At 44.6% G+C, this 25,945-nt stretch overlaps 1 protein-coding gene across 1 annotated transcript; it reads right to left on the minus strand.

Annotated features, from left to right (window-relative positions):
* VSIG2 (V-set and immunoglobulin domain containing 2) lies at positions 1 to 25,945 on the minus strand. The gene is made up of 7 exons (XM_040326148.1): positions 25,567 to 25,945; positions 17,374 to 17,537; positions 15,860 to 16,067; positions 12,443 to 12,595; positions 6,974 to 7,093; positions 2,414 to 2,561; positions 1 to 524 (listed from the first exon to the last, which is right to left on the minus strand). Exons 1-7 carry the CDS (start codon positions 25,610 to 25,612, stop codon positions 419 to 421), a joined length of 945 nt encoding a protein of 314 aa, XP_040182082.1. The 5' UTR covers positions 25,613 to 25,945; the 3' UTR covers positions 1 to 418.

Below are 25,945 nucleotides of genomic sequence, written 5' to 3' on the forward strand. Positions count from 1 at the left end.
GATATTCAAAGAGATTGGGGTAGGGAGTTCCAGAGGATGGGGGAGGCTCTAGGGAAGTCCTGAAGGTGAGCATGGGAGAGGGCTTTACAAGGGATTGCAAGAGGATAGTCCAACTCGGGTACCTAGACAAGTTGCTTTAAAAAATACATGTAGTATCTTCTTTTAATAAAAGCATAACTGCAGCCTTAACATTTTTACACACTAGCAACAGCGCCACCAGCAGGGGAGATAAAGGCAAACATGACCGTTCCATCCTTCCGCTGCTCAGTAGGATTTATACTGGGCATATATGGAATGTAGGTGTGCTGCCCACTGCTAAGATTTTTCCTGCGCAGGTTAAGTAATGGGTGGCTGGGGGGGGGGGGGTGGTGTATCCTCAAAAATAAAATAAAAGTCCAGAACTACATATTCTTGTGTGTTACACAATTGTGTTGTCGTCATGTCTTCCCCGAGATTCACGAGAATGACTGGTAACAACCGACCTTCTTTGCTCCTCTGTTACCATTGGAGAAATGGCGTCCTCTCTGCAGGAAAAAAAAAGGAGCATCAAAAAAAAAACGACCATTTCACAAAGATTAGAAAGAACCATCTATTTCTATTTATATCAATGAAAAAAAAAAATCTGTATTTTTATATAATGTTATAACCTTCATTTATATTTCACCATGGGAGCTCAAGGCACAACTGTGTCTATGGATTGCTCTAGTTATGGAATACAGTAGCATCTTACAATGCTTTATGCCTGTACATCAGGGATGTCCAAACTTTTTTCAAAGAGGGCCAGCTTTGATGAAGTGAATATGCGCGGGGGCCGACCATTTTGCCCGACATTCTTTGAACCATTAAAATTTGGTCTAAGTGTGTTCGTCCGAGCACTAATACACTGCCCTACAAGAATTCTCTTGCCTTTGTGGCTGTGTGTGGTGAAGAGACGATCTCGAGCGTGTTATTTGGATATACTGTATTTATCGGAGTATAACACACACCTTCACTTTAAGATGGAAGTTTCAGGGACATTTTTTTTAAAATAAAGAACTGTGATGCAAATTAGGGGTCAGTGCCCATCAATGAAGCCCAATCAGTGTCCATCTGCAGCCTCACCATTGCCATGAAGGCAGACCCACCGTTGCCATGAATGCAGACCCACCATTGCCATGAATGCAGACCCACCATTGCCATGAATGCAGACCCACCATTGCCATCAGTGCAGCCTGATAGATGCCCATCGACAGTGAGGGGGGCAGGATGAGCGCCAACAGCTAATCATCCTTTTTAACACAGATTCCCTCTACTTCCCTGGCAGGGGCGGCCTTAGGTGTTCAGGCGCCCTGTGCAAGCTAATCCTGTGGCGCCCCCCCATATTCACACCTCGCCCCCTGGTCACCTAAACATACACAAAGAGGTCCCTTATATCCTCCTCCCCTTCTGTGTCTAGGCTGGCTATAAAAAGTAAATACTTTCTTTTTATCTGAAAAAGTAGATGCATGCAGGGCCAGGGGCTCAGTGTGACTTACCTTTCGGTGGACAGTGCGGCTTTGCATTTAAAAATGGCGCCGCCCGGCGCTTAGAGGCCACTGCGCATGTGCTGTCTGCCCGAGAATAGCCAAGCGTTTTCAGGCTTTCCCGAGCATCGGCGGCGCATGCGCAGTGTGCCTGTCAGGGCCGGCAGCAGCCATTTTTTTCAGGTTCCGCAGCCGATGCGTTGCTCTTCACCCAGTCCCAGGGCAGGGGTACCTGGCAGCGGCTGCTGCTGTGACTCGTAGGAGTCAGACTCCTGTGAAGATCATATGAGTAACTGACTGCGACTCACATTCTGCGAGCTGTGATGTCCGCACGGCGCCCCTGTTGCCCATGGCGCCCTGTGCGGCCGCACAGCTCGCACACCCCAAAGGCCGGCCCTGTTCCCTGGCTCCCTCCTCCCCCCCTGCAGTGCTAACAGCTTCTCTCCTCTCCTGCCAGCTGTTGCTGTAAGGATGTTTTAGGATGAGTGGAGGAAGCGGTCGGTAAATATTTAATTGACCATCTCCTTCCCTTTCTGAATGAACATCGTAAGTGATCAGTAGTGTGTGTTTGAGCTTTGGGGTGCACACCCTAATGCAATAGACTGCGCACACCTATGAAGGCAACACATGACTCGGCTCGTCAGACTCCACATCACTTCTGGGTGGATTGTCCCTTCAAATATTCTAAAAATGATTCCAAAACAGCACCAAAGAACAGTGCGGCCGTTTCCAGCCAGTCCGTCTCCACATTTCATTTTCCACATCATGCGTGGGAATGAAAGACGGAACCCAACTGGCCCGGAGCTCTGTTGTTTTTTTCCTTTCTTATAAATTCTAAGCCAAATGATTTTTCCGTGTTGATAAAAGAAGGAATTGTCCCCCGGATGAAGAATCCGGACCTCCCTGCCAACCTGATGTCGCTGCCAGGATAGTCGGGCTTTGGAACGTCCTTTCTCTTCTTTCTGTAGCAGAGGAAATAGAAGACGATGGCTGCGATCAGGAGCAACGCCAAGAGGACGCCCACCACAGCACCCGCTATAGCTCCGGCCTCTGCAACGCCTGGAAACACACAAAGCACTACAAGTCACAGGAAATCCCCAGATACAAGCCATATTCTATTGTCAATCTAAGAACAGAAATGGAATATATTCAGGTATTTTTTCCAGTAACACAGTTCCTGTCCTAGGGTGACACTCGCTCACTGTACAGAATCTAGGAAAAACAGTGTTGTCACCATATAAAAGGACTACAGAACACCTTCCCTATCTGCATTACCATAACAGATGGGAGGTGTTGTGTAGTACACATAGCTAGCTGGGAACAATGTAACTGATAAGAGTGCAGCAGGCAGTGACTAGGAGAGTATAGAAGCAGAAGGTCACTATGATAACCAACTAACTTGCATTTTCAGAAGCTCAGCAAAGGCAGATCATGTAATTCTACCATGACATATTTACTTTAAGGTGTACAAAACAAGAGAAGTGCTACTATGCAAAGTCCATACATACAGAATAAAGGACCGATACTGAGAATTACACCCAGCATACAGAATAAGAGAAGTAGTACTGTGCAGAGTCCATACATACAGAATAAGAGAAGTAGTACTGTGCAGAGTCCATACATACAGAATAAGAGAAGTAGTACTGTGCAGAGTCCATACATACAGAATAAGAGAAGTAGTGCTGTGCAGAGTCCATACATACAGAATAAGAGAAGTAGTACTGTGCAGAGTCCATACATACAGAATAGGAGAAGTAGTACTGTGCAGAGTCCATACATACAGAATAAGAGAAGTAGTACTGGGCAGAGTCCATACATACAGAATAAAGGACAGATACTGAGAATTACCCCCAGCATACAGAATAAGAGAAGTAGTACTGTGCAGAGTCCATACATACAGAATAAGAGAAGTAGTACTGTGCAGAGTCCATACATACAGAATAAGAGAAGTAGTACTGGGCAGAGTCCATACATACAGAATAAAGGACAGATACTGAGAATTACCCCCAGCATACAGAATAAGAGAAGTAGTACTGTGCAGAGTCCATACATACAGAATAAGAGAAGTAGTACTGTGCAGAGTCCATACATACAGAATAAGAGAAGTAGTACTGTGCAGAGTCCATACATACAGAATAAGAGAAGTAGTACTGGGCAGAGTCCATACATACAGAATAAGAGAAGTAGTACTGTGCAGTATCATTGTAATGAGTTTCTCTCCATTAATAGAGGATGTGTGGGTTTCATGGAAGTGGATCAGACACATAAATCATTGCTGGAATCCTGCTGGAATATATCCAGATAATGTGTGATGTTCCTCCATTACTCATATCACCTGTCAGCCTCTAAATGCATCTCTTCCTCTCTGCCGGAAAATATTGACACCGTGCGAGTGACACCTCCGCAGATGCTGCATTGTTTAGATTGCTGGTTGTCAGTGTAAACTGCTCATTTATCAGCCTGGATTGTGTGATCGATGTCTGTACAGCAGGAATGAGCACAACACACAAACACAAACTTCCACAGCCAGGAATCAGTATTGGGGACTGAGACACACAACATGTTGCTGATACTTTTTCATTTCATTTAGCCAATGACAAAAATCTCACCTCTGATCTCTGGCTCTGGGCTGTTCATTTTTTTTTTTAATTCAGCCAGTGGACTGATAGACAAAAAATGAATGGATTTCCCTATCCACACAAACAAGGTGGAAAGAAGAATTCTCCCCACCATGGGTGTGCACTAGGGATGAGCCCGATGTTTGAGTTGAACATCGGGCCCAGATTCACATAGGAGATACGACGGCGTATCTCCTGATACGCTGTCGTATCTCTAAGGCCGGCCGGTCGTATCTATGCGACTGATTCATAGAATCAGTTACGCATAGATATGCCTAAGATCCGACAGGTGTAAGTGACTTACACCGTCGGATCTTAGGCTGCAATTCCAGGCCGGCCTCTAGGTGGCGCTTCCGTGTCTTTTACACGTCGAATATGCTAATGAGCATTTACGCCGATTCAGAAACGAACGCCCGCCCGTTGCTTTTTTTTTACGTCGCTTGCATTTGGCTTTTTCCAGCGTATAGTTACCCCTGCTATGTGAGGCGTGTCCTATGTTAAGTGTGGCCGTCGTTCCCGCGACGAGTTTTGAATTTTTACGTCGTTTGCGTAAGTCGATTCAGAATACAGCCGGACGTAAGTTACGCTCACGCCGAAACCAATGACGTCCTAGCTGGGAAATTTAGCCGGCGGCGCATGCGCAGTTAAATCGGCGCAGGGACACTGCCCCTAGCTGCGGAATTTGAATTCCGCCGGGGGATTTACGATCCGCCAGCGCAAGTTTTGAGGTAAGTGCTTTTTGAATACAGCACTAGCCTCTAAAACTTGCGCCGGCGGATCGTAAATCAGATAGATTACGCGGATCTAAAGATCCGCTAGTCTATCTGAATCTACCCCCGGGTGTTTGCTGAATAGCAAACAATTTGGGGTGTTCGCGGCAAATTCGAAAAGCCGCGGAACACCCTTTAAAAGTCTATGGGAGAAATCAAAAGTGCTAATTTTAAAGGTTCACATGCAAGTTATTGTCATAAAAAGTGTTTGGGGACCCGGGTCCTGCCCCAGGGGACATGTATCGGGAGCAGTGATTTTAAACGTTTAAAGTAAAACAATAAAAGTGAAATATTCCTTTAAATTTTGTACCTGGGGGGTGTCTATAGTATGCCTGTACAGTGGCCCATTTTCCCCATTTTTAGAACAGTCCATGTATTTGTATTTATACTGTATTTCTTTTTTATTCGTTTCAAAATTTTTTTTAGGAGCCCTGTTAGGGGGCTTTGGTAAATTATAAAATGTTTAAACATGGAATCTGCATTACACAGAGTGATTAGTACCTGGCACGCCTATGAGCATCGATTGGGGGTGGTAAAAACACAGCCCAGTCGTGTGTTTATATTGCCTCCTAATCGCAAGTGTAAAAGAAGTTCTCAATCAGGCGAGGCTCTGTGCCTTTAAGCTGCAGATAACTGACCATATTAAAAGTGTCTAGTCTAGTGTTACAATGTAACATTTATCCAGGTTTTGACAGACTTGCACTGGTGCGCAGTCATTTTGGAACAGGAAAGGGGCCATCTCCAAACTGTTCCCACAAAGTTGTGAGAAAAAGCTGAAAAACATAGCAACAAATGATAAAACAGATGATTTTTTTTCTCTATTGGCTATTTAAAAAAACGTCAATGCTCTAAAAATGTTTTAAAGCTTGGAAAAACATTTGAAAAAAGGTGCAGGCGAAGAGAGTGAATGATCCGTGGATTTCCACCCCGCTATCCCCGCTGTCACCTGCTAAGTGTCTTTATGGAGCAGTGTATTCTGTACACTGTACAGTGACGGCTGGTGCTCAAAAGTTTTGGGGGGGCGCAAACAAACGAAAAAAAAACAAAACATCAATTGCAGCCACTGTGCCCATCAATTGTTGCCACTGTGCAATCAAACGCAGCCACTGTGCCATCAAACGCAGCCACTGTGCCATCAATTTTCGCCACTGTGCCATCAATTGTCGCCACTGTGCCATCACATGCAGCCACTGTGCCATCACATGCAGCCACTGTGCCATCAATTGTCGCCACTGTGCCATCACATGCAGCCACTGTGCCATCACATGCAGCCACTGTGCCATTAATTGTCGCCACTGTGCCATCAAACGCAGCCACTGTGCCATCAAACGCAGCCACTGTGCCATCAATTGTCGCCACTGTGCCATCAATTGTCGCTACTGTGCCATCACATGCAGCCACTGTGTCATTAATTATCGCCACTGTGCCATTAATTGTCGCCACTGTGCCATCAAACGCAGCTACTGTGCCATCAATTGTCGCCACTGTGCCCATCAATTGTCGCCAGTTTGCCCCGTAAAATGCCGACAGTTTGCCCCATAAAATGCCGCCAGATTGCCCCCGCCCGTCACTTGCCTTTCTCGGGTCAGCCTACCTCCTCCACGATCCCTCGATGTCTTCTCCTGCCCTCAATGTTGCTTCAGCCAAACAGGTGACCAGTAACCATACCTGGTGAACCTGATTGGCCGAGACGAGTGTCAGTGTTAACCAGGGAACGCACACCCTGCGCGCCCTCTGGTTAACCATTTGGAAGCCGATTATAGCCCACAGGCTGTAATCGGGAAGCCGCTGGCACTGATAGACACTTCCAAAACACACCCACCGCTGTTATTCAGATAGCCGGCGCTCAACAGGGAGCCGGCCACCTGAATGCATGAATCTATGTATTGTTGAGTGACGGTGCAGGAGAGAGGGGGTGGCACTCCTGTGCCCAGTATGGACGCTCCGCCACTGACACTGGACACCCCTGAACTCCATACATTGAACTTCGTGGTCTCGTTATTGGGTACACATAGCACAGTACTGTTGTAAATGTGGAGTACTACAAAACTCAGCATGTGCAAGCCCCAAGAGATATCCTTACTTGATATAGTTACGCCAATCTGGCACGTGTTTTGGCCCAGCTCATTGGAGGCCGTGCAGCGGTAAGTCCCATCCAATGCCTGCGATACGTTTGTAATAAGGAGTGATCCTGACTCCTGATCTGGAATATAAAACAGATTATCACAGATATGGTTACTTACAGAGTAACATGGCTCATTAAACAGAGGAAACAGTAATCAATCGTATGCGGGTCTTCACTTATCTAACCTGAATGCGGAAAACAAAAAGGGGCAGATTCACATAGAATTGGATGTGAATTGGATGTGTATGTGAGATACGCTACGCCGCCGTAACTTACTTTTGTTATGTTCGAATCCTGAAAGAATTTGCGCCGTAAGTTACAGTGGCGTAGTCTATCTCTCGCGGCGTAATGGCGCGTAATTCAAATCGGCGTGTAGGGGGCGTGTTTCATTTAAATGAAGCGCGTCCCCGCGCCGAACGAACTGCACATGCGCCGTCCCTAAATTTCCCGCCGTGCATTGCGCTAAATGACGTCGTAAATTACGTCCATCCCGATTCATGGACGACTTACGCAAACGAATTGTTTTTTTTAAAATTATACGCGGGAACGACGGTCATACTTAACATTGAGTACGCCACCAAATAGCAGCTTTAACTATACGCCGAAAAAAGCCGACTAGAGACGACGTAAAAAAATGCGACGGCCGCTCGTACATTCGTGGATAGTCGGAAATAGCTAATTTGCATACTCGACGTGGAAAACGACGGGAACGCCACCCAGTGGAAGCCGAAGTATTGCATCTAAGATCCGAAGGCGTACGAAGACGTACGCCTGTCGGATCTAACCCAGATGCCGTCGTATCTTGTTTTGAGGATTCAAAACAAAGATACGACGCGGGAAATTTGAAAGTACGCCGGCGTATCAGTAGATACGCCGGTGTACTCTCTTTGTGGATCTGCCCCAAAAGCTTTGAGTTGATTGGCTGCTACATACAACTCTGAGAACTTGCAAATAATGGCAGTGAAAGTGGGAAAACATTTTGGCAACAGTGCGCAAAGCTGTCAGGAGTAGATTTCGGTCCACAATACTAGATGAGGCATTTAAACTGATCATCTTTGAAATAAAACCATTTATACTGACCACCAATATATAAGTGACATTTATACTAACTACCAATATATAAGTGACATTTATACTGACCACCAATATATAAGTGACATTTATACTAACTACCAATATATAAGTGACATTTATACTGACCACCAATATATAAGTGACATTTATACTGACCACCAATATATAAGTGACATTTATACTGACCACCAATATATAAGTGACATTTATACTGATCAGCAATATAAAAAGGGAATTTATACTGACCAACAATATAACCGGGGCATTTATATTGACCACCAATATATCAGTGGCACTAAAGCCTCATACACACGATCGGACTTCCAACTGACTTTTCCATGGATTTTGCTCCAAAGGGCGTTGTCCGTGAACTTGGTATTCAACAATTACGAACATAGTGACGTAATGGACGTACTACGTGCTTTTTCTGCTCTTTACCGCCACCCTTTGGGCAACTTCTGCTATTGTTGTTTGATCTTTAGCATTGGTTCTGAGCATGCGTGTTTGTACTTTGGACTTTAGTCTGATCGACTTGTGCATACACGATCGAAATAGCCGACGTAGGACATTTGTTGTCGGAAAGTTTGTCTGTTCTCACAGCGAACATTTGTCCGATAAAAAAAGCAAAAGAGTTTGTCCGGTCGGATTGTCTGCAAAAACAGGTCCGTCGGAGGTTTGTTGTCAAAAAGTCTGACCGTGTGTACGGATATTTATACTGACCACTAATAAACAGTGGCATTTATACTGACCACCAATATATCAGCGGCATTTATACTGACCACCAATATATCAGTGGCATTTATACTGACCACCAATATATCAGTGGCATTTATACTGACCACCAATAAAACAGTGGCATTTATACTGACCACCAATATATCAGCGGCATTTATACTGACCACCAATATATCAGTGGCATTTATACTGACCACCAATAAAACAGCGGCATTTATACTGACCACCAATATATCAGTGGCATTTATACTGACCACCAATATATCAGTGGCATTTATACTGACCACCAATAAAACAGTGGCATTTATACTGACCACCAATATATCAGTGGCATTTATACTGACCACCAATATATCAGTGGCATTTATACTGACCACCAATATATCAGTGGCATTTATACTGACCACCAATATATCAGTGGCATTTATACTGACCACCAATATATCAGTGGCATGTATACTGACCACCAATATATCAGTGGCATGTATACTGACCACCAATATATCAGTGGCATGTATACTGACCACCAATATAACGGAAAATGTATTATCAATACTTACCGTAATTTTCCTTTCCTGATGGACTCCATGGCAGCCTACGTGTGGGTTAACCCCGCCTCCTCTCCAATGCTATAGGACCCCTTACCCTATAAATTTGAGCTCACCGGCAGAGACTGTGTTCCGTAACTTGCCTACTCTTGCCCGATGGGGGGGAACTCCGACTGCCATGGAGTCCATCAGCAAAGGAAAATTACGGTAAGTATTGATAATACATTTTTTCCTGACAGACTCCATGGCAGCCTACGTGTGGGAAATAACTACCCAAACCACACGGGTGGGTATGAGGAACAGAAAAAATAAAATTTGACCCGTCAACCGACAGGATTTACAAACAAAAGATCACAGAAGATAGCGAAGCGGGCTCACTACAAAAGTGACATAAGGTATTAATAGAGGCCCATAAGGCCGTTTCACAGATAACATCTGGAGCAATGTGCAGGACTGCTGCCCATTAAACCGCTATACTCCTGGTGGAATGTGCCTTCGGAGGAGCCAAGCCCTCAGCTCCATAAGTTTGTTGGATAGACTGAACGATTCAGGCCGCAATCGTTCTGATAGAGGCTTAAGCGCCAGCGTGAAGGATGAACAGGTAGGCAGAGCGTCTGAGATGGAGGAAGTCGCTCGCAGGCCTACCCCCAGCATTTCGTCTACGTCCAGAGGATGAATTTTAGTTGACTACTGGGTCCTAACTGGGAGGTAGGATGACTTCCTGGCCCTTATGGAACCTTGATGTAATTTTAGATTTGAGCAGATCATGAGAATAAGAATCACCAGATCCGTAAAAAAGTATGAGAACTCAACAGACATGGCCCATATTCCCCTATAGACCTAATTCATGCTCATTTCCATAGAGCTCATGAGAATGGAAAACAGACTTAAAGCGCACCCGAACCAGACAGGGGTGCAAAACTGAGGAAAAGGTCTGGCCTGAGAGGATGAGGCACCTGATCCAAAAGCTGAGCTGGCTCAGGAGGGGGAAAAATCAAGGCTTGAGCGGCCAGTAAGGAGCTACTACCATCACTTAGACCGCTCCCGCATGAGGTCTTTGTAGGAACGTGAGGATGAATGTGAGTGGTCAAAAGGCGTATGAGGAGGACAAAAAAGGAACACAGTCTCTGCCGGTGAGCTCAAATTTATAGGGTAAGGGGTCCTATAGCATTGGAGAGGAGGCGGGGTTAACCCGCACGCAGGCTGCCATGGAGTCTGTCAGGAAAACAAGGTATTCATACTGATCATGTAATGGGAAAAAACACTGACCACCAATGCGGGTACTATAATGGCCGCCAATGTAATGGAGGTAAACACACTGACCACCCATTGGGTGGCATGTACACTGACCACCAAAATAACGGGGGCATTTATACTGACCACCAATATAACAAGGATGACCGCTAAAAAAATGGGGGTATTGATACCTACCAATGTAATCGGGGTATTTTCACTGCCCACCAATGTAAAGGGGGTATACTGGCCACTAATGTATCAGAAGCATTTACACTTACCACCAATGAGCACTTACACTGACCACCAAGCTAACAAGGGTATTTACAATGACCACCAATGTCACGAGAGTATTTACACTAACCAGCAAGGTAACGGGGCATATATACTGACTAACAATGTAACAAATGAATGCACACTGACCACCAATGTGAATTTAGGTTATAAAATAGTACACTTATTCTGTGGATCAGTCCCTGTGAAAAACACAGCTACAGTACTTGAATTGTAGAGTTTTGTAATAAGAGGTGTGTGTGTGTGTGTGTGTGTGTGTGTGTGTGTGTGTGTGTGTGTGTGTTTTTTGGGCCCTATGAATTTTAGTTACACTCTATTATGCGGATCCCAAAAAATTTAAAAAGATTAGCGATCCCACTTAAAAAATAAATGTTTAAACCAAATGTATTTATTTCAGTTTGGGAATCTGGGCTGTTATTGCCATGCTGATCCAAAATCCAAGCCAAGTCTTTTTTCAAGTACAGTAAATGTCACCAAAACAGAGGAGCGTCCCTTTCTATTGTATAGAAATTGTGTGCAATGTAAGATTCTGTTAATTTATAAATACAGGGCCAGATTCAGAAAGACTTACGACGGGCGTATCTGTAGATACACTGTCGTAAGTCTGAATCTGCGCTGTCGCAACTTTAAGCGTATGCTCAAACTGAGATACGCTTAAATGTTGCTAAGATACGACCGGCGTAAGTCTCCTACGCCGTCGTATCTTAACTGCATATTTACGCTGGCCGCTAGGGGCGTGTACGTTGATTTACGCCTACAATATGTAAATCAGCTAGATACGCCTATTCACGAACGTACGCCCGGCCGTCGCAGTACAGATACGCCGTTTACGTAAGGCTTTTTCCGGCGTAAAGTTACCCCTGCTATATGAGGCGCAGCCAATGTTAAGTATGGACGTCGGGCCAGCGTCGAATTTTCCGTTGATTACGTCGTTTGCGTAAGTCGTTCGCGAATAGGGCTGTGCGTAATTTACGTTCACGTCAAAAGCATTGGCTTTTTGCAAGGTTAATGTGGAGCATGCGCACTGGGATACTTTCATGGACGGAGCATGCGCCGTTCGTAAAAAGCGTCATTTACGTGGGGTCACAATAAATTTACGTTAAACACGCCCAGATGTTCCACATTTGAATTAGGCGGGCTTACGCTGGCCTATTTACGCTACGCTGCCGCAACTTTGCTTTGTGAATACTGCACTTGCCTGTCAAAGTTGCGGAGGCGTAGCGTAAATAGGATACGTTATGCCGGCACAGAAATACGCGCTACCTACCTGAATCTACCCCACAGTATTTAAAATAGTATTAAACAGAGAAGTATTCAATAAATGAATTAGACACACCTTTTACCCTTTAGGGGGAAGTCTTACCCAGCCAAGTATCACCCCTGCAGGTGCGATATCCCACCATTAGGGGGCGACTGGTGATACAAATGTAACACAAAAAAATATTTTTGTCTTACAAATTTTCTGCGGATATTTTTGTACAAAAAAAAATGCTTATTTGCATTTACATACAGAATGTTAATTGTGCAGAGAAACCAAACTCACTTAGCATCATTCCAGGCAGTAAAGGGGTCTTCGAACCTTCAAAGGCCCAGGTATAAATGGCTGGGGGGTTGGCCACAGATGAACATGTCAGAGTAACGTCTTGCCCTGTGATAGCATTCCCATTCATTTGACAGGTTGGTGCTGATGGAGGAACTAAGAAAAAGATAGAAACAAAAAGCTCATGCATTATTTTAATAATCTGACTTGACATACAATATATACATGGATCTGAAAATGTGATGCTCCCCAGCTACTGCCATTTTGTCATTGATTGGCCGGTAATGCATGCCAGGAAAAGTCCGACAGGAAAAGTCAGATGTGAGCTCTTGGTAAGAAATTCCGACTGTGTGTATGCTCCATCGGACTTTTGCTGGCGGAATTTCCGCCAACAAAAGATTTAGAGCTGGTTCTCAAATTCCTATTGGAAAATCCGATCGTCTGTAGCAATTCCGACGTGCAAAATTCCGACACATGCTCGGAAACAATTTGACGCATGCTCGGAAGCATTGAACTTAATTTTCTCGGCTCGTCGTAGTGTTGTACGTCACCGCGTTCTTGACGGTCAAAAGAACTTTTGTGTGACCGTGTGTATGCAAGCCAAGCTTGAGCGGAATTTCGTCACAAAAACCATCCAAGGTTTTTCCGACGGAAAATCCGAACGTGTGTACGCGGCATCAGAGTCGCAATTGGAGACACTCCAGAGTGTTTGTGAGTGGAGAAAGCTTTGTTTTGAGTTTTCTCTGTTTTTTGTAAGCCTGAATGAATGAAAACTTATATAGCGCAACACATGCGAACTTAATCGCCTCTGGGCGCTTGTTGTTCCTGTCTCCTTTGGTATCAAAAGAGATGAGTCTTGATCTTTCTCCTGAACGCCAAGTGGTTCTCCTCCAACCGAATGCTGGTTGGTAAAGCGTTCCATAGTCTAGGCCCTTGGACCGCGAATCTCCTTTCTCCTTTGGACTTGTAGTTGGCTTTCGGTATCTGGAGGAGATTTTGGTTGGTGGATCGCAGAACGCGATTGGGATTATGAGCTTTTATTTTTTCGCATAGATATTGGGGAGCATTCCCATAGATACATCTATGCGTTAGACAGAGTGCTTTAAAAGTGATTCTGTCTTTTACTGGTAACCAATGAAGGGATCTCAGTGAAGGTGAGATTGATTCCCAAGGTTTTTTCCCAGTCACAAGTCTAGCGGCCGTATTTTGAACGACTTGTAGACGAGCGATTTGGTACTTGGGGAGTCCGAGGTAAAGGGCATTTGCATAGTCCAATCTTGAGTTTACAATAGCTCCCACCACGACCGCTATGTCTTCCTTGGGAATAAAGGGCCTAATCCTCAAAAACCCGGCGCAACGTAACTTTTTCCATTTAAGTTACACCGCCGCAAAATCCCTAACTAAGTGCCCGATCCACAAAGCACTTACCTAGAAATTTTGAGCGGTGTAACTTAAATCCGGCCGGCGCAAGGCGTTCCTCTTCTCCAGGGGGCGATTCCCATTTAAATGAGGCGCGCTCCCGCGCCGGCCTTACAGCGCATGCTCGTGACGTCATTTTCCCGACGTGCATAGCGCGAAATTACGTTACGTCGGGCTTTGTGGATTGCGACGGGACAATAAAGTTGCGTCGGGTAAAAAAAAAGATACGGCGCCAAAAAAAAATTTTTAAATAAAAAAAAAATCGCATCGCTAGCAAGAAAGGTCTGTTTTTACAAGGTGTAAACAGTTTACACCTTGTAAAAGCAGCCCTAATTTTGCGTTTGCAAAATAAAACTTACGGAGAAAAAACGAAGCTGAAAATCTTCGTGGATCTCCGTAAGTCCTAATTTGCATACCCGAGGCGGCATTTCGACGCAAAATGCCCCCAGCGGCGGATGCGGTACTGCATCCTAAGATCCAACAGTGTAATTCAATTACACATGCCGGATCTTCGTCCTAACTATGGGAAACTGATTCTGTGGATCAGTTCCATAGTTAGGACCAGGGATACGACGGCGTAACAGCAGTTACGCCGTCGTATCTCTTTTGAGGATTTGGCCCAAAAGGAGTAAGTCTGCGTAGTAGCCTGGATGAGGTCTTGGAGTTTGAAAGTTCCAAAGTGTTTTGGGCGTGCCAGAACCTTCAATCCTGTGTCTGGGTTTTGCTGGATGCCTGCAGCCTGAGTCATTATAATCTAGGGCCGAAACAACTAATCGATTATGAAATTAATCGATAACAATTTTCATAATCGATTAATCGGCCAGTAACATAATGGGGTTAAAAAAACTAAAATTAGCCCTTTATAGTACAAAAAAGCGAATCGCTACTGTAAATATTACTTTCACTGTCCCACAGTAAAAAAATTAACCCCTTACAGTAGCTATTATTTGCTCTTTTTGTACTTATTTTTGTTTTGTTTTTAACCCCATTATGTTACTAAACATCTCAGGCCTGGGGTCACACCTGTTTTTTGGTGCTTTTTGCAGAAACACACTACAGTTCATTTACATGTATCCCTATGGGACACGTTCACATCAATGTATTTTTTTCATCTGCTGCGTATTTGGAAAGGGCAAGGACTTTTTAACGCAAAACGGTGCTATGCCCTGTGCAATCCCAGCCTGCCCTGTACCACCCCAGCCTGCTCTGTGCCACCCCAGCCTGCCCTATACCACCCCAGCCTGCCCTTCATCACCCAGCCTGCCCTGTACCACCCCAGCCTGCCCTGTACCACCCCAAACAGCCCTATACCACCCCAGCCTGCCCTGTACCACCCCAGCCTGCCCTGTACCACCCAGCCTGCCCTGTGCCACCACAGCCTGCCCGGTACCACCCCAGCCTGCCCTGTACCACCCCAAACTCTCCCATGCCACCCCAACTTGCCCTGTGCCACCCTAACTTGCCCTGTACCACCCCAATCTGCACTATGCCACCATAACTTGCCCTATACCACCCCAACCTGCCCAATGCCACCCTAACTTGCCCTGTACCACCCCAACCTTTCCCATGCCATCCCAACTTGCCCTATGCCACCCTAACTTGCACTATACCACCCCAACCTGCCCTGTACCACCCTAACTTGCCCTATACCACCCCAACCTGCCCTATGCAACCCTAACTTGCCCTATACCACCCCAAACTACCCTATATCACCCCAACATGCCCTATACCACCTTAACCTGTCCTATACCACCCACTACACCAACCTGCCACTATACCACTCTATACTATCCTAACCTGCCACTATACTGCCCTATACTATCATTTACAGTCAGGGGCTGGTTTAGGGTGCGCCCCGTGCCCGTGCGCTGCCTGCTTGGTGCTGGGCAGCCTAGACAGAGGGGGGTGACACCATGTTTTACCGCACCGGGTGACACCAACCCTAGTGACGCCACTGCCAACACCTACACCTACACCCTCCTTCTACTTCCTGAATCTTACCCAGAACCGAGAGCTGTACAATGCCGGCGCCGGTGCCGCTGAAATCTGGTGGGTTGTTCACTTCGCAGACGTAGGAGCCATTATCTGACCAGGCGATATTACTCAACTGGATAGATGCCACTCCGGAGGTTGGCTGTTTCTGGACACTGCTTAGTCTGTCAGCCTGAGATCCCGGCTTGTATGTTGACCCTCCTGAGTAGTAATAAATCTAAGTAATAAAATAGAAAGTCAGTAACACTATTTCCCATGGACAACCAACAACACACTCTAGATTCGAAAAAGCCTGTGGGAGGGATCCAAGGCTGCATTCACACTTGAGGGTCACGTTTTTGACCATTTTGTTGCGCCTTTTAATGCATGTTTATGCATGTTGTTGTGTTACAGCGTTTGAGCTTCAGGTGTATTTGTATTACCCTAAAAAGAACGGTATTGTCTATGACATTACTTGTTAAACTGGAGTATGTGCACAAATATGTGCCACTTTGTGTGTTGATTATCACATAAAATCCCAATAAAAGACATTTAAGTTTTTGGTTGTAGCATGACAAAATGTGGAAAATTTCAAGGGGTATGAATACTTTGTCAAGGCACTGTTATATATATATATATATATATAGAATGCTCTTTAATGCAGGGTTTGACAAATTTGCTTGGAATCTAGGAGCCAGCTAAAAAAGTTAGGAGCCAGAAAACGCACCCCGTCCTGACGAGCTTGCGCGCAGAAGCGAACACATACGTGAGTAGCGCACGCATATGTAAACGGTGTTCAAACCACACATGTGAGGTATCGCCGCGATTGGTAGAGCGAGAGCAATAATTCTAGCCCTAGACCTCCTCTGATACTCAAAACATGCAACCTGTAGATTTTTTTAAACGTCGCCTATGAAGATTTTAAAGGGTAAAAGTTTGTGGGCATTCCACGAGCGGACGCAATTTTGAATTTACTCGGCGTAACATTATCTTTCATAATATTAAAAAAAATGGGGATAACTTTACTGTTGTCTTATTTTTTAATTAAAAAAAGTGTAATTTTTTCCCAAAAAAGTGCGCTTGTAAGACCGCTGCGCAAATACGGCATGACAGAAAGTATTGCAACGATCGCCATTTTATTCTCTAGGGTGTTAGGATAAAAAAATATATATAATGTTTGGGGGTTCTAATTAGAGAAAGAAGATGGCAGTGAAAATAGTGAAAAATGACATTAGAATTGCTGTTTAACTTGTAATGCTTAACTTGTAATACCAACGGCCACCACCAGATGGCGCCAGCTCACACAAGGAAGAGCTGGGGACCTCACAAAAAAAAAAAAAGTATTTTTTATTTTTTTTGCCCACCTTCCAAGCCAAGTCGCCAGGAGGCTATTTCTAGTCGCCATGGCGACCTGGCGACCGGGATTTGTCGAGCCCTGCTTTAATGCCAGCTTGAATTTCTTTAGCTTTGTGGCAGCTGCCTGGCATGGTGTAAAAATATCTATACATGTATACAATTAAAAAGAGGGAAACATAACCACTGACCTGTTTGCCGTTTGTTGGCTGAGTGTTTCCAGGAGCGAACTTCCACTCCACCACAAACTGACTGCCCACCGTGGTGGAGTATGTGCATGGCAGGATGACGTTGGCCCCCGCTTTGCCCACAACCACATTCTCTGGGATTGTAACTGTCACAGACAGGATGGTGTCTGAGAAATAAAAAAAAAACATACATTTTACAAATCATCTGACAAATCTCTCCTATGGTGGTCACAGTTGTATCAATATGGTCAGTCAAGCCCATTTACACCTTGCGCAGAGGGACTTTGCATATAGGGCTGCCGTTCAATTGAATTTATGTAGCTCTACCTACAAGCAAAAGTGTGCACATGAACAGTGCATTTATGCATGCGTTTAGGCTACATTCACACTAATGCGTTTTTTTATGCATTTTGCAGAAAAGCAGGGACATTTTTCAACAAGGTTTCCTATGGAACATGTTCACATCAATGCTTTTTTGTGCCTCTGCATTTTTGGAAAGGGTCAGGGGCTTTTTTTCCAGCAAAAAGCAGCATTTTGCATGTAATAGAATTCAATGGACCCGCATCCAAAATGCAAGTACCGCGTTTTTGCCACGATTCTGCAGCGATTTTGCCACGATTTGCGGTTTGCCGTTTTTTTTAATCACTTAAGGACCGCCTCCTTCAGATATACGTCAGAAGAATGGCACGGCTGGGCACAAGCATGTACCTGTACGTCCTCTTTAAGTGCCCAGCCGTGGGTCGTGGACGCGCGCCCGTGACCCGGTCTGAAGCTCCGTGATCGCGGTCGTGGGACCCGTGGAGGATCCGATCGCCGCTGGAGTCCCACAATCGGTCCCCGGAGCTGAAGAACGGGAAGAGCTGTGTGAAAACACGGCTTCCCCGTCCTTCACTGTGGCGCTGTCATTGATCGTCTGTTCCCTGATATAGGGAAACACAATCAATGATGTCACACATCCAGCCCCGCCCCCCTACAGTTAGAAACACAGATGAGGTCACACTTAACCCCTTCAGCGCCCCCTTGTGGTTAACTCCCAAACTGCAATTGTCATTTTCACAGTAAACAATGCATCTTTAATGCATTTTTTGCTGTGAAAATGACAATGGTCCCAAAAATGTGTCAAAATTTTTCCGATGTGTCCGCCATAATGTCGCAGTCACGAAAAAATCGCTGATCGCCGCCATTAGTAGTAAAAAAATATATTTTTATAAAAATGCAATAAAACTATCCCATATTTTGTAAACGCTATAAATTTTGCGCAAACTAATCGACAAATGCTTATTGCAATTTTTTTTAACAAAAATAGGTAGAAGAATACGTATCGGCCTAAACTGAGGAAAAAAAACATTTTTTATATATTTTTGGGGGATATTTATTATAGAAAAAGGTAAAAAATATTGTATTTTTATCAAAATTGTCACTCTATTTTTGTTTATAGCGCAAAAAATCAAAACCGCAGAGGTGATCAAATGCCACCAAAAGAAAGCTCTATTTGTGGGGAAAAAAATACGCCAGTTTTGTTTGGGAGCCACGTCGCACGACCGCGCAATTGTCTGTTAAAGCGACGCAGTGCCGAATCACAAAAACTGGCCAGGTCCTTTACCTGCCTAAAGGTCCGGGTCTTAAGTGGTTAACCTGTTTATAGCTGGTTGTTAAAGGAAATGTAAAAAAAAAAAAATTTACGGAAAAAAAAAAAATAATAAGAAAAAACGCAAATTGCAGTAAAATCACGGTAAAAACGAGTGTCGAAAAACGCAGCAAGCACTGCAAAAACTCTCAAAAGCAACACTATAGATATATAGATATACTAACACTGAAGCACGCCAAAAACTGGTGCAGCTCTGCATAGAAACCAATCAGCTTCCAGGTTTTAGTGTCAAAGCTTAATTGAACAAGCTGAAGTTGGAAGCTGATTGGTTACAATGCACAGCTATACCAGATTCTTCCGTTGTAGTAAATCTCCCCCATAGCATTAATTCAGCCTAACTTAGGCAAGCAGCTAATTTAAGGCATACTGCTTTCCTGCATAGATATTTATAATTTGCCCCCCATTTCACGCTGTATAGCTATAGAGTGACACCGCAAATCATCAGCTCATCAGTCTGCTGCTTCACCTTTTTACTGTTCAATCACAGGCTGGGGAGGGACAAAATCTAGAAGTGTTACCTAAAGTGTTACTAAACCCAGGACCCTGCATTCGCTATATCTGGTCTCCCACAGTACACAGAATATGGAAATGCAATTATTTTAGTAAATATAAACTGCTAAATACCTTTTTTTTCATCAGCAGTATATAGTCTTGTGACTTCTATCAGTGTCTGGTTAAAGCTTGTAGGAGGAGTTTTTATTCTCCTCTGACTGTGCTATGAGGCTGCATGACTCCTGACCATTTGTCTGGACAGTGCTGATTGGCCCTGTGCTAATCACATGCACCCTCTCAAGAAGAAAAAACTCTCTAGCAATACACACCAAACTGAGCATGTGCAGAGTGACTCCAAGGCTCCATACTATCAGGAGATAGATTGGGGCAGCGGAAGAAGTAGAGGATCAGAGAAGACAGGATCAAACAACCTTTTTACACAGTGCAAAGGATTAACCCCTTAGGTTCCACAGTGAGTATAATAAGCATGCTTTTTACTGCATATACATACTGATTTTACTGCTGTGGGTTTAGTAACATTTTTAACTGCAGCAAAAAAATTCAGGCCTCCTCCCATTCCAGACAGAGTGTGCTGTGACACAGCTGTATAAATCTCAGGACTGGATGGCCAGAAATACAAATTCTTTGGCAGGTAAGGCTCCATTCACACTAATGCTTTTTTTGATGCATTTTACAGAAATGCAGGGAAATTTTTTAACATGGTTTCCTATGGAACATGTTCACATCAATGCTTTTTTGTGCCTCTGCGTTTTTGGAAAGGGTCGGGGACTTTTTTTCCTGCAAAAAGCAGCGTTTTGCATGCAATAGAATTCAATGGACCTGCATCCAAGTACCGCGATTTTGCGGCGATTTTGCGGCGATTTTGCGGCGATTTGCATTTTCTTTTTATCTGTTTATAGCTGCTTGTTAACCACTTAAGACCCGGACCAAAATGCTGCTAAAGGACCTTGCCCCTTTTTGCGATTCGGAACTGCGTCGCTTTAACAGACAATTGCGCGGTCGTGCGACGTGGCTCCCAAACAAAATTGGCGTCCTTTTTTCCCACAAATAGAGCTTTCTTTTGGTGGTATTTGATCCCCTCTGCGGTTTTTATTTTTTGCGCTATAAACAAAAATAGAGCAACAATTTTGAAAAAAATTCTATATTTTTAACTTTTTGCTATAATAAATATCCCCCAAAAATATATAAAAAAACATTTTTTTTCCTCAGTTTAGGCCGATACGTATTCTTCTACCTATTTTTGGTAAAAAAAAATCGCAATAAGCGTTTATCGGTTGGTTTGCGCAAAATTTATAGCGTTTACAAAATAGGGGATAGTTTTATTGCATTTTTATAATTTTTTTTTTTTTTTACTACTTATGGCGGCGATCAGCGATTTTTTTCGTGACTGCGACATTATGGCGGACAATTTTGACAATTTTGACACATTTCTGGGACCATTGTAATTTTCACAGCAAAAAATGCATTTAAATTGCATTGTTTATTGTGAAAATGACAGTTGCAGTTTGGGAGTTAACCACAAGGGGGCGCTGAAGGAGTTTCGTTTCACCTAGTGTGTGTTTACAACTGTAGGGGGGTGTGGCTGTAGGTGTGACGTCATCGATCAAGTCTCCCTATAAAAGGGATCACGCGATCGATGCAGCCGCCACAGTGAAGAACGGGGAAGCCGTGTTTACACACGGCTCTCCCCGTTCTTCAGCTCCGGGGACCGATCGCCGTACGGGTGCACGGGACCCGCGGTCCCGGTCACGGAGCTTCGGACCGGGTCGCGGGCGCGCGCCACGGGCGCGCACCCGCGACCCACGGCTGGGTACTAGTACAGGACGTACCTGTACGTGCCTGTGCCCAGCCGTGCTATTCTGCCGACGTATATGTGCAGGAGGCGGTCCTTAAGTGGTTAAAGGAAATGTAAAAAAAAAAATTACTGGCTAAAAAAAAACGCAAATCGCGGTAAAATCGCAGTAAAAACGCACATCAAAAAACGCAGCAAGCCCCGCAAAAGGCATTGCAAAAACACTCAAAAGCAACATGCATAGGTGTGAATCGAGCCTAAAACAGCTCCTTAGCCCCCGGTTAAACCGGTGTGATTTTTCATGCGATTTGAAAGGCCTACATTGCATGACAAGTCGCACCCTATTGTTGGCACTGGAACTGTTCAAATCAGTGTGATGCTGACTTTGCAGCGCCCCACCGATTTGAAAAAGAAGTTCAAGAAGTTCAGTGTGAAAGAAGGCTTTCACACTGAGGCGATACGCTGGCGGGAGAAAAAAAAATCTCCTGCAAGCAGCATCTTTGGAGCGGTGAAAACAATGGGAAACCACAATAATACCGCCGGCAGTGCGCCTCTGTAGGCGCACTGCCGGCGGTATTGTGGGTGGTATTGTGGGTGGTATTAACACTTTTTCGGCTGCTAGCGGGGGTTGATACTGCTAGCGGCCAAATACCGCAGCAATTCCAACGGTATAGCGGCGCTATACCTCCACCGCACATCCTGCCCCAGTGTGAAAGGGGTCTAATTGTGCAGATATCAGGTGCGACTTGCATAGACAAGAAATCACACAGACGTCGGCCAAGTGGCACCTGACATGCGGCTTTAAAATTGTGCGATTTCAAGTGAAGTCACATGATTTCAAGGTCGGATTTGGTGTGACCGAAGACTTATAGGTATGTCATTTTATCCTGGAGTCTGCCTTTAAATAATGCACATATATAATCCTTACATAAGCCCAGCAATGACGGACTCTCATAGAATGACTTACTTCACTTTTCACTTTTCTCTGCACTTTTCAGTTTAAACTTCTTGCGGTGATTGAAGAATATTCACAAAGATAATGTAGAATTAAGTGTTACCGAAATAAGCTTTCCCGAAATACATTATTTAATAGCCCATTCCGGCAGATCATAAAATATTCTGTTCCAAAATCTTAAAATCGGCTCTGCTAAGAAGGAACACAAAGGCGGCCGTCTCCGGAGAGAGCAGCCAGCACAAGATATAAAAAGTCTCCAATGGGAAGCGGATTGCGTCATCTCTCTCCAGCCACTTCAGCTCTCATACCTGCACACCCCTATGGACCACAGCAACCCTCACATTGCAGCTATCCATCTCTATGCTCACCGATAACTTTGTCATTACTTGTCATTTCACTCTCCCAATCAATATTGATGATTTTTAATCCTCATGCTGCTAGCATTAGTAAATAGATAGGAAATTATATCATTTACTTGTTTTAAACTTTTATTTTACATTTCTTTAGTTACTTCCTTGTTTCTTGCCTAGGCAAATGATGTCATTGCTCCCACTCCTCCTCAGTGAGAGTATCCAGATCCCGACACCATCCCTCAAAGCTACTATCCCATGGGCATCGGGAGGGGGGGCTGATGAGGGCTGGAGCCCCAAGTCTGCCCCCAAAAAGCCCCGGGTCTCAAAATCCCTAAATGCATTATTAGCCCAGAGCCGCCTGCGGCAACAGGGAATGATCTCCCGCCAGTGCGGCCCAGTGACGTACAAAAAGTCCAGCTCCGAGACCCAGCGCCTATGACGGACCAATGCCGTGTGACGTCCATCATAGGCGCTGCCGGGTCCAGAAGGTGGCGGGAATGACACTGCGGCCATGCTGAGCACTGGGAGATCCCTGCTGAGCCGCTCGCTCTGTGTAAGTGGGCGGGCGGCTCTTCTATCCTGGCTCTGGCTGCCTGGTACCTGCAGGGCTGTCTGAGTGGTGGTGAATGCCGGGGCCTGGGATGAATGCACTCGCACACTACAAGTAAGTTTGAGAACCGAGCAGCAACATTCTGTGTATGTCAGATAAGTCAGTCATGTATGTCAGGCAGGTCAGTGTATGTGTCAGGCAGGTCAGTGTATGTGTTAGGCAGGTCAGTGAATGTGTCAGGCAGGTCAGTGAATGTGTCAGGCAGGTCAGTGTATGTGTCAGGCAGGTCAGTGAATGTGTCAGGCAGGTCAGTGAATGTGTCAGGCAGGTCAGTGTATGTGTCAGGCAGGTCAGTGTATGTGTCAGGCAGGTCAGTGTATGTGTCAGGCAGGTCAGTGTATGTGTCAGGCAGGTCAGTGTATGTGTCAGGCAGGTCAGTGTATGTGTCAGGCAGGTCAGTGTATGTGTCAGGCAGGTCAGTGTATGTGTCAGATACAGTATGTCAGTGTCAGGTAGATCAGTGCTAAGCAAGTGAGCCTATCACCCTCCCTTTTTCAAATGACACATTTTCATAAAAAAAAAATGTTTTAATGCATTTTACTGTAAATATGAGATATGAGGTATTTTTGACCACAGATCTCATATTTAAGAGGACCTGTCATGCTTTTTTCTATTATAAGGGATGTTTACATTCCTTGTAATAGGAATAAAAGTGTAATTTTTTTTTAAAAGAACAGTGTAAAAAATAAAAAGTAAAATAAATAAGAAAAAATGTAAGCGAAAGTGTATGTGAGTAGCGCCCGCATACATACGAAAACGGTGTTCAAACCACACAGGTGAGGTATCACTGAGATCGTTAGAGCGAGAGCAATAATTCTAGCCCTAAACATAGAATCTGTAGAATTTTTTAAACGTTGCCTATGGAGATTTTTAAGGGTAAAAGTTTGCCGCCGTTCCACGAGCGGGCGCAATTTTGAAGAGTGACATGTTGGGTATCAATTTACTCGGCGTAACATTATCTTTCACAATAAAAAAAAATTGGGCTAACTTTACTGTAGTCTTATTTTTTAGTTAAAAAAAAGTGTATTTTTCTAGACCGCTGCGCAAATAAGACTTGTTTTTAACTTGTAAACGACAAATCTCAGAAAGAGGCTCTGTCCTTAAGTGGTAACAACCGTGCCATAGCCGAATGATGATCAAACCCCCAGCATTGCCACTGATCACATGCCCCTATTCCCTCCTCCAGCATTGCCACTGATTCCAGGAGTCTTAGGCCTTGTACACACGATAGGATAGCCAGAGGACAATGGTCTGAAGGACCATTGTCTTAGGGTAACCGATGAAGCTGACTGATGGTCCGTCACGCCTACACACCATAGGTTCAATAACCGATCGTGTCAGAACGCGTGACGTAAAACACAACGACGTGCGGAAAAAAACGAACTTCAATGCTTCCAAGCATGCGTCGACTTGATTTTGAGCATGCACGGGTTTTTAACCGATGGTTTTGCATACTAACGATCGGTTTTGACCTATCGGTTAGGCGTCCATAGGTTAAATTTTAAAGCAAGTTCCTATTTTTTTAACCAAAGGTTAACTAACCTATGGGGCCCACACACGATCGGTTTTGACCGATGAAAACGGTCCTTCAGACCCTTTTCCTCTGGCGATCCTATCGTGTGTACGAGGCCTTAGGGTTCCTAGGAGTTTTCTTACGTTCTGGTCCCCTCACCTCCCCAGTCCATGGTGTGCAGGCACAGCAGTGAGGAGATGATGTGATGTAACCTTTAGCAACCAATCAGTGAGCAGGATTGCTGTGCACTAACCTCTTGCAAACAATCATTGAGCGGTAAGGATATGCAGTAACCAATAAGAACCAATCAGTGAGCAGTAATAATGTGCAGTAACACCAGGCAACAAATTAATGAGTGGTATAGATGTCCAGTAACCTCTAGCAACCAATCAGTGAGCAGTCTTGATGTACAGTAATCTCTAGCAGCCAATCAACAAGCAGAAGTCATGTGCTGTAACCTCTAGAAAATAATCAGTGAGCTATAATGTGTGCTGTAACCTCTAGCAGCCAGTCAGTAAGTGGAAATGATACACTGTAACCTCTGGCAACCAATGGCAATCGCTACCTGATCTGATTCAGTAAACTGATTTTAATTCTAGCTGCTATTTATTGTATGTCTCAAAGCATGGAAATTGCCGAAGAAAATGCTTGCCCAGGATCCAATCAATATTAAAGACGGCTCTGGTCTTAGTAAAGCGATTGGACCTTCTCCCATTCCACCCTAACATGCTGCCATTATATTTAATAAGTCACAGACTCCCATTATAGATTTTCCATGTTTAGTCTATCATAGATTTAGAATGGAGTCTTACCTGAAATAAGGGCGATTAGAAGGAGGAATAAGCATTTGCGGAGCATTATGGTGGCCGTGGAAATCTCCGAGCGACTCTGAGAAGTGTGAAAGCTGTTATCTCTCTGGCTATTGTGCTGCAGGGAGAGAGCTGTGAGTCACTGATATCGCCCGGCCATTGGGGAGGTGAGCGCTGTTTACCTGCGTCCTGCGGTAATGTAGTATTAGTGAGCGACAAAGAAAATAGGGAGCGTTCAGTTAGCTCCTGACCGATAACAGGAGAGACCATTACATAGGATCTCTCAGAAATTGACATGTCCACATGAGTATATTTCTAACATGTCACAATATACAGCAACATCTTTTTTCAGAATAGCTCCACTTGTTCTCATCAAAAAGCC

This window comes from Rana temporaria, chromosome 10 (assembly GCF_905171775.1).
Source record: "Rana temporaria chromosome 10, aRanTem1.1, whole genome shotgun sequence".
NCBI classification, from domain to species: Eukaryota; Metazoa; Chordata; class Amphibia; order Anura; family Ranidae; genus Rana; species Rana temporaria.

Coding starts and splice junctions, on each gene's coding strand:
- VSIG2 (XM_040326148.1), bottom strand. CDS start 25,612: ATGCTCCGCAAATGCTTATTCCTCCTTCTAATCGCCCTTATTTCAG. Junction 12,596..15,859: donor TGTACAGCTCTCGGTTCTGG/GTAAGATTCAGG, acceptor TCTTTTTCTTAG/TTCCTCCATCAGCACCAACC. Junction 525..2,413: donor TATCCTGGCAGCGACATCAG/GTTGGCAGGGAG, acceptor TTTTTCCTGCAG/AGAGGACGCCATTTCTCCAA.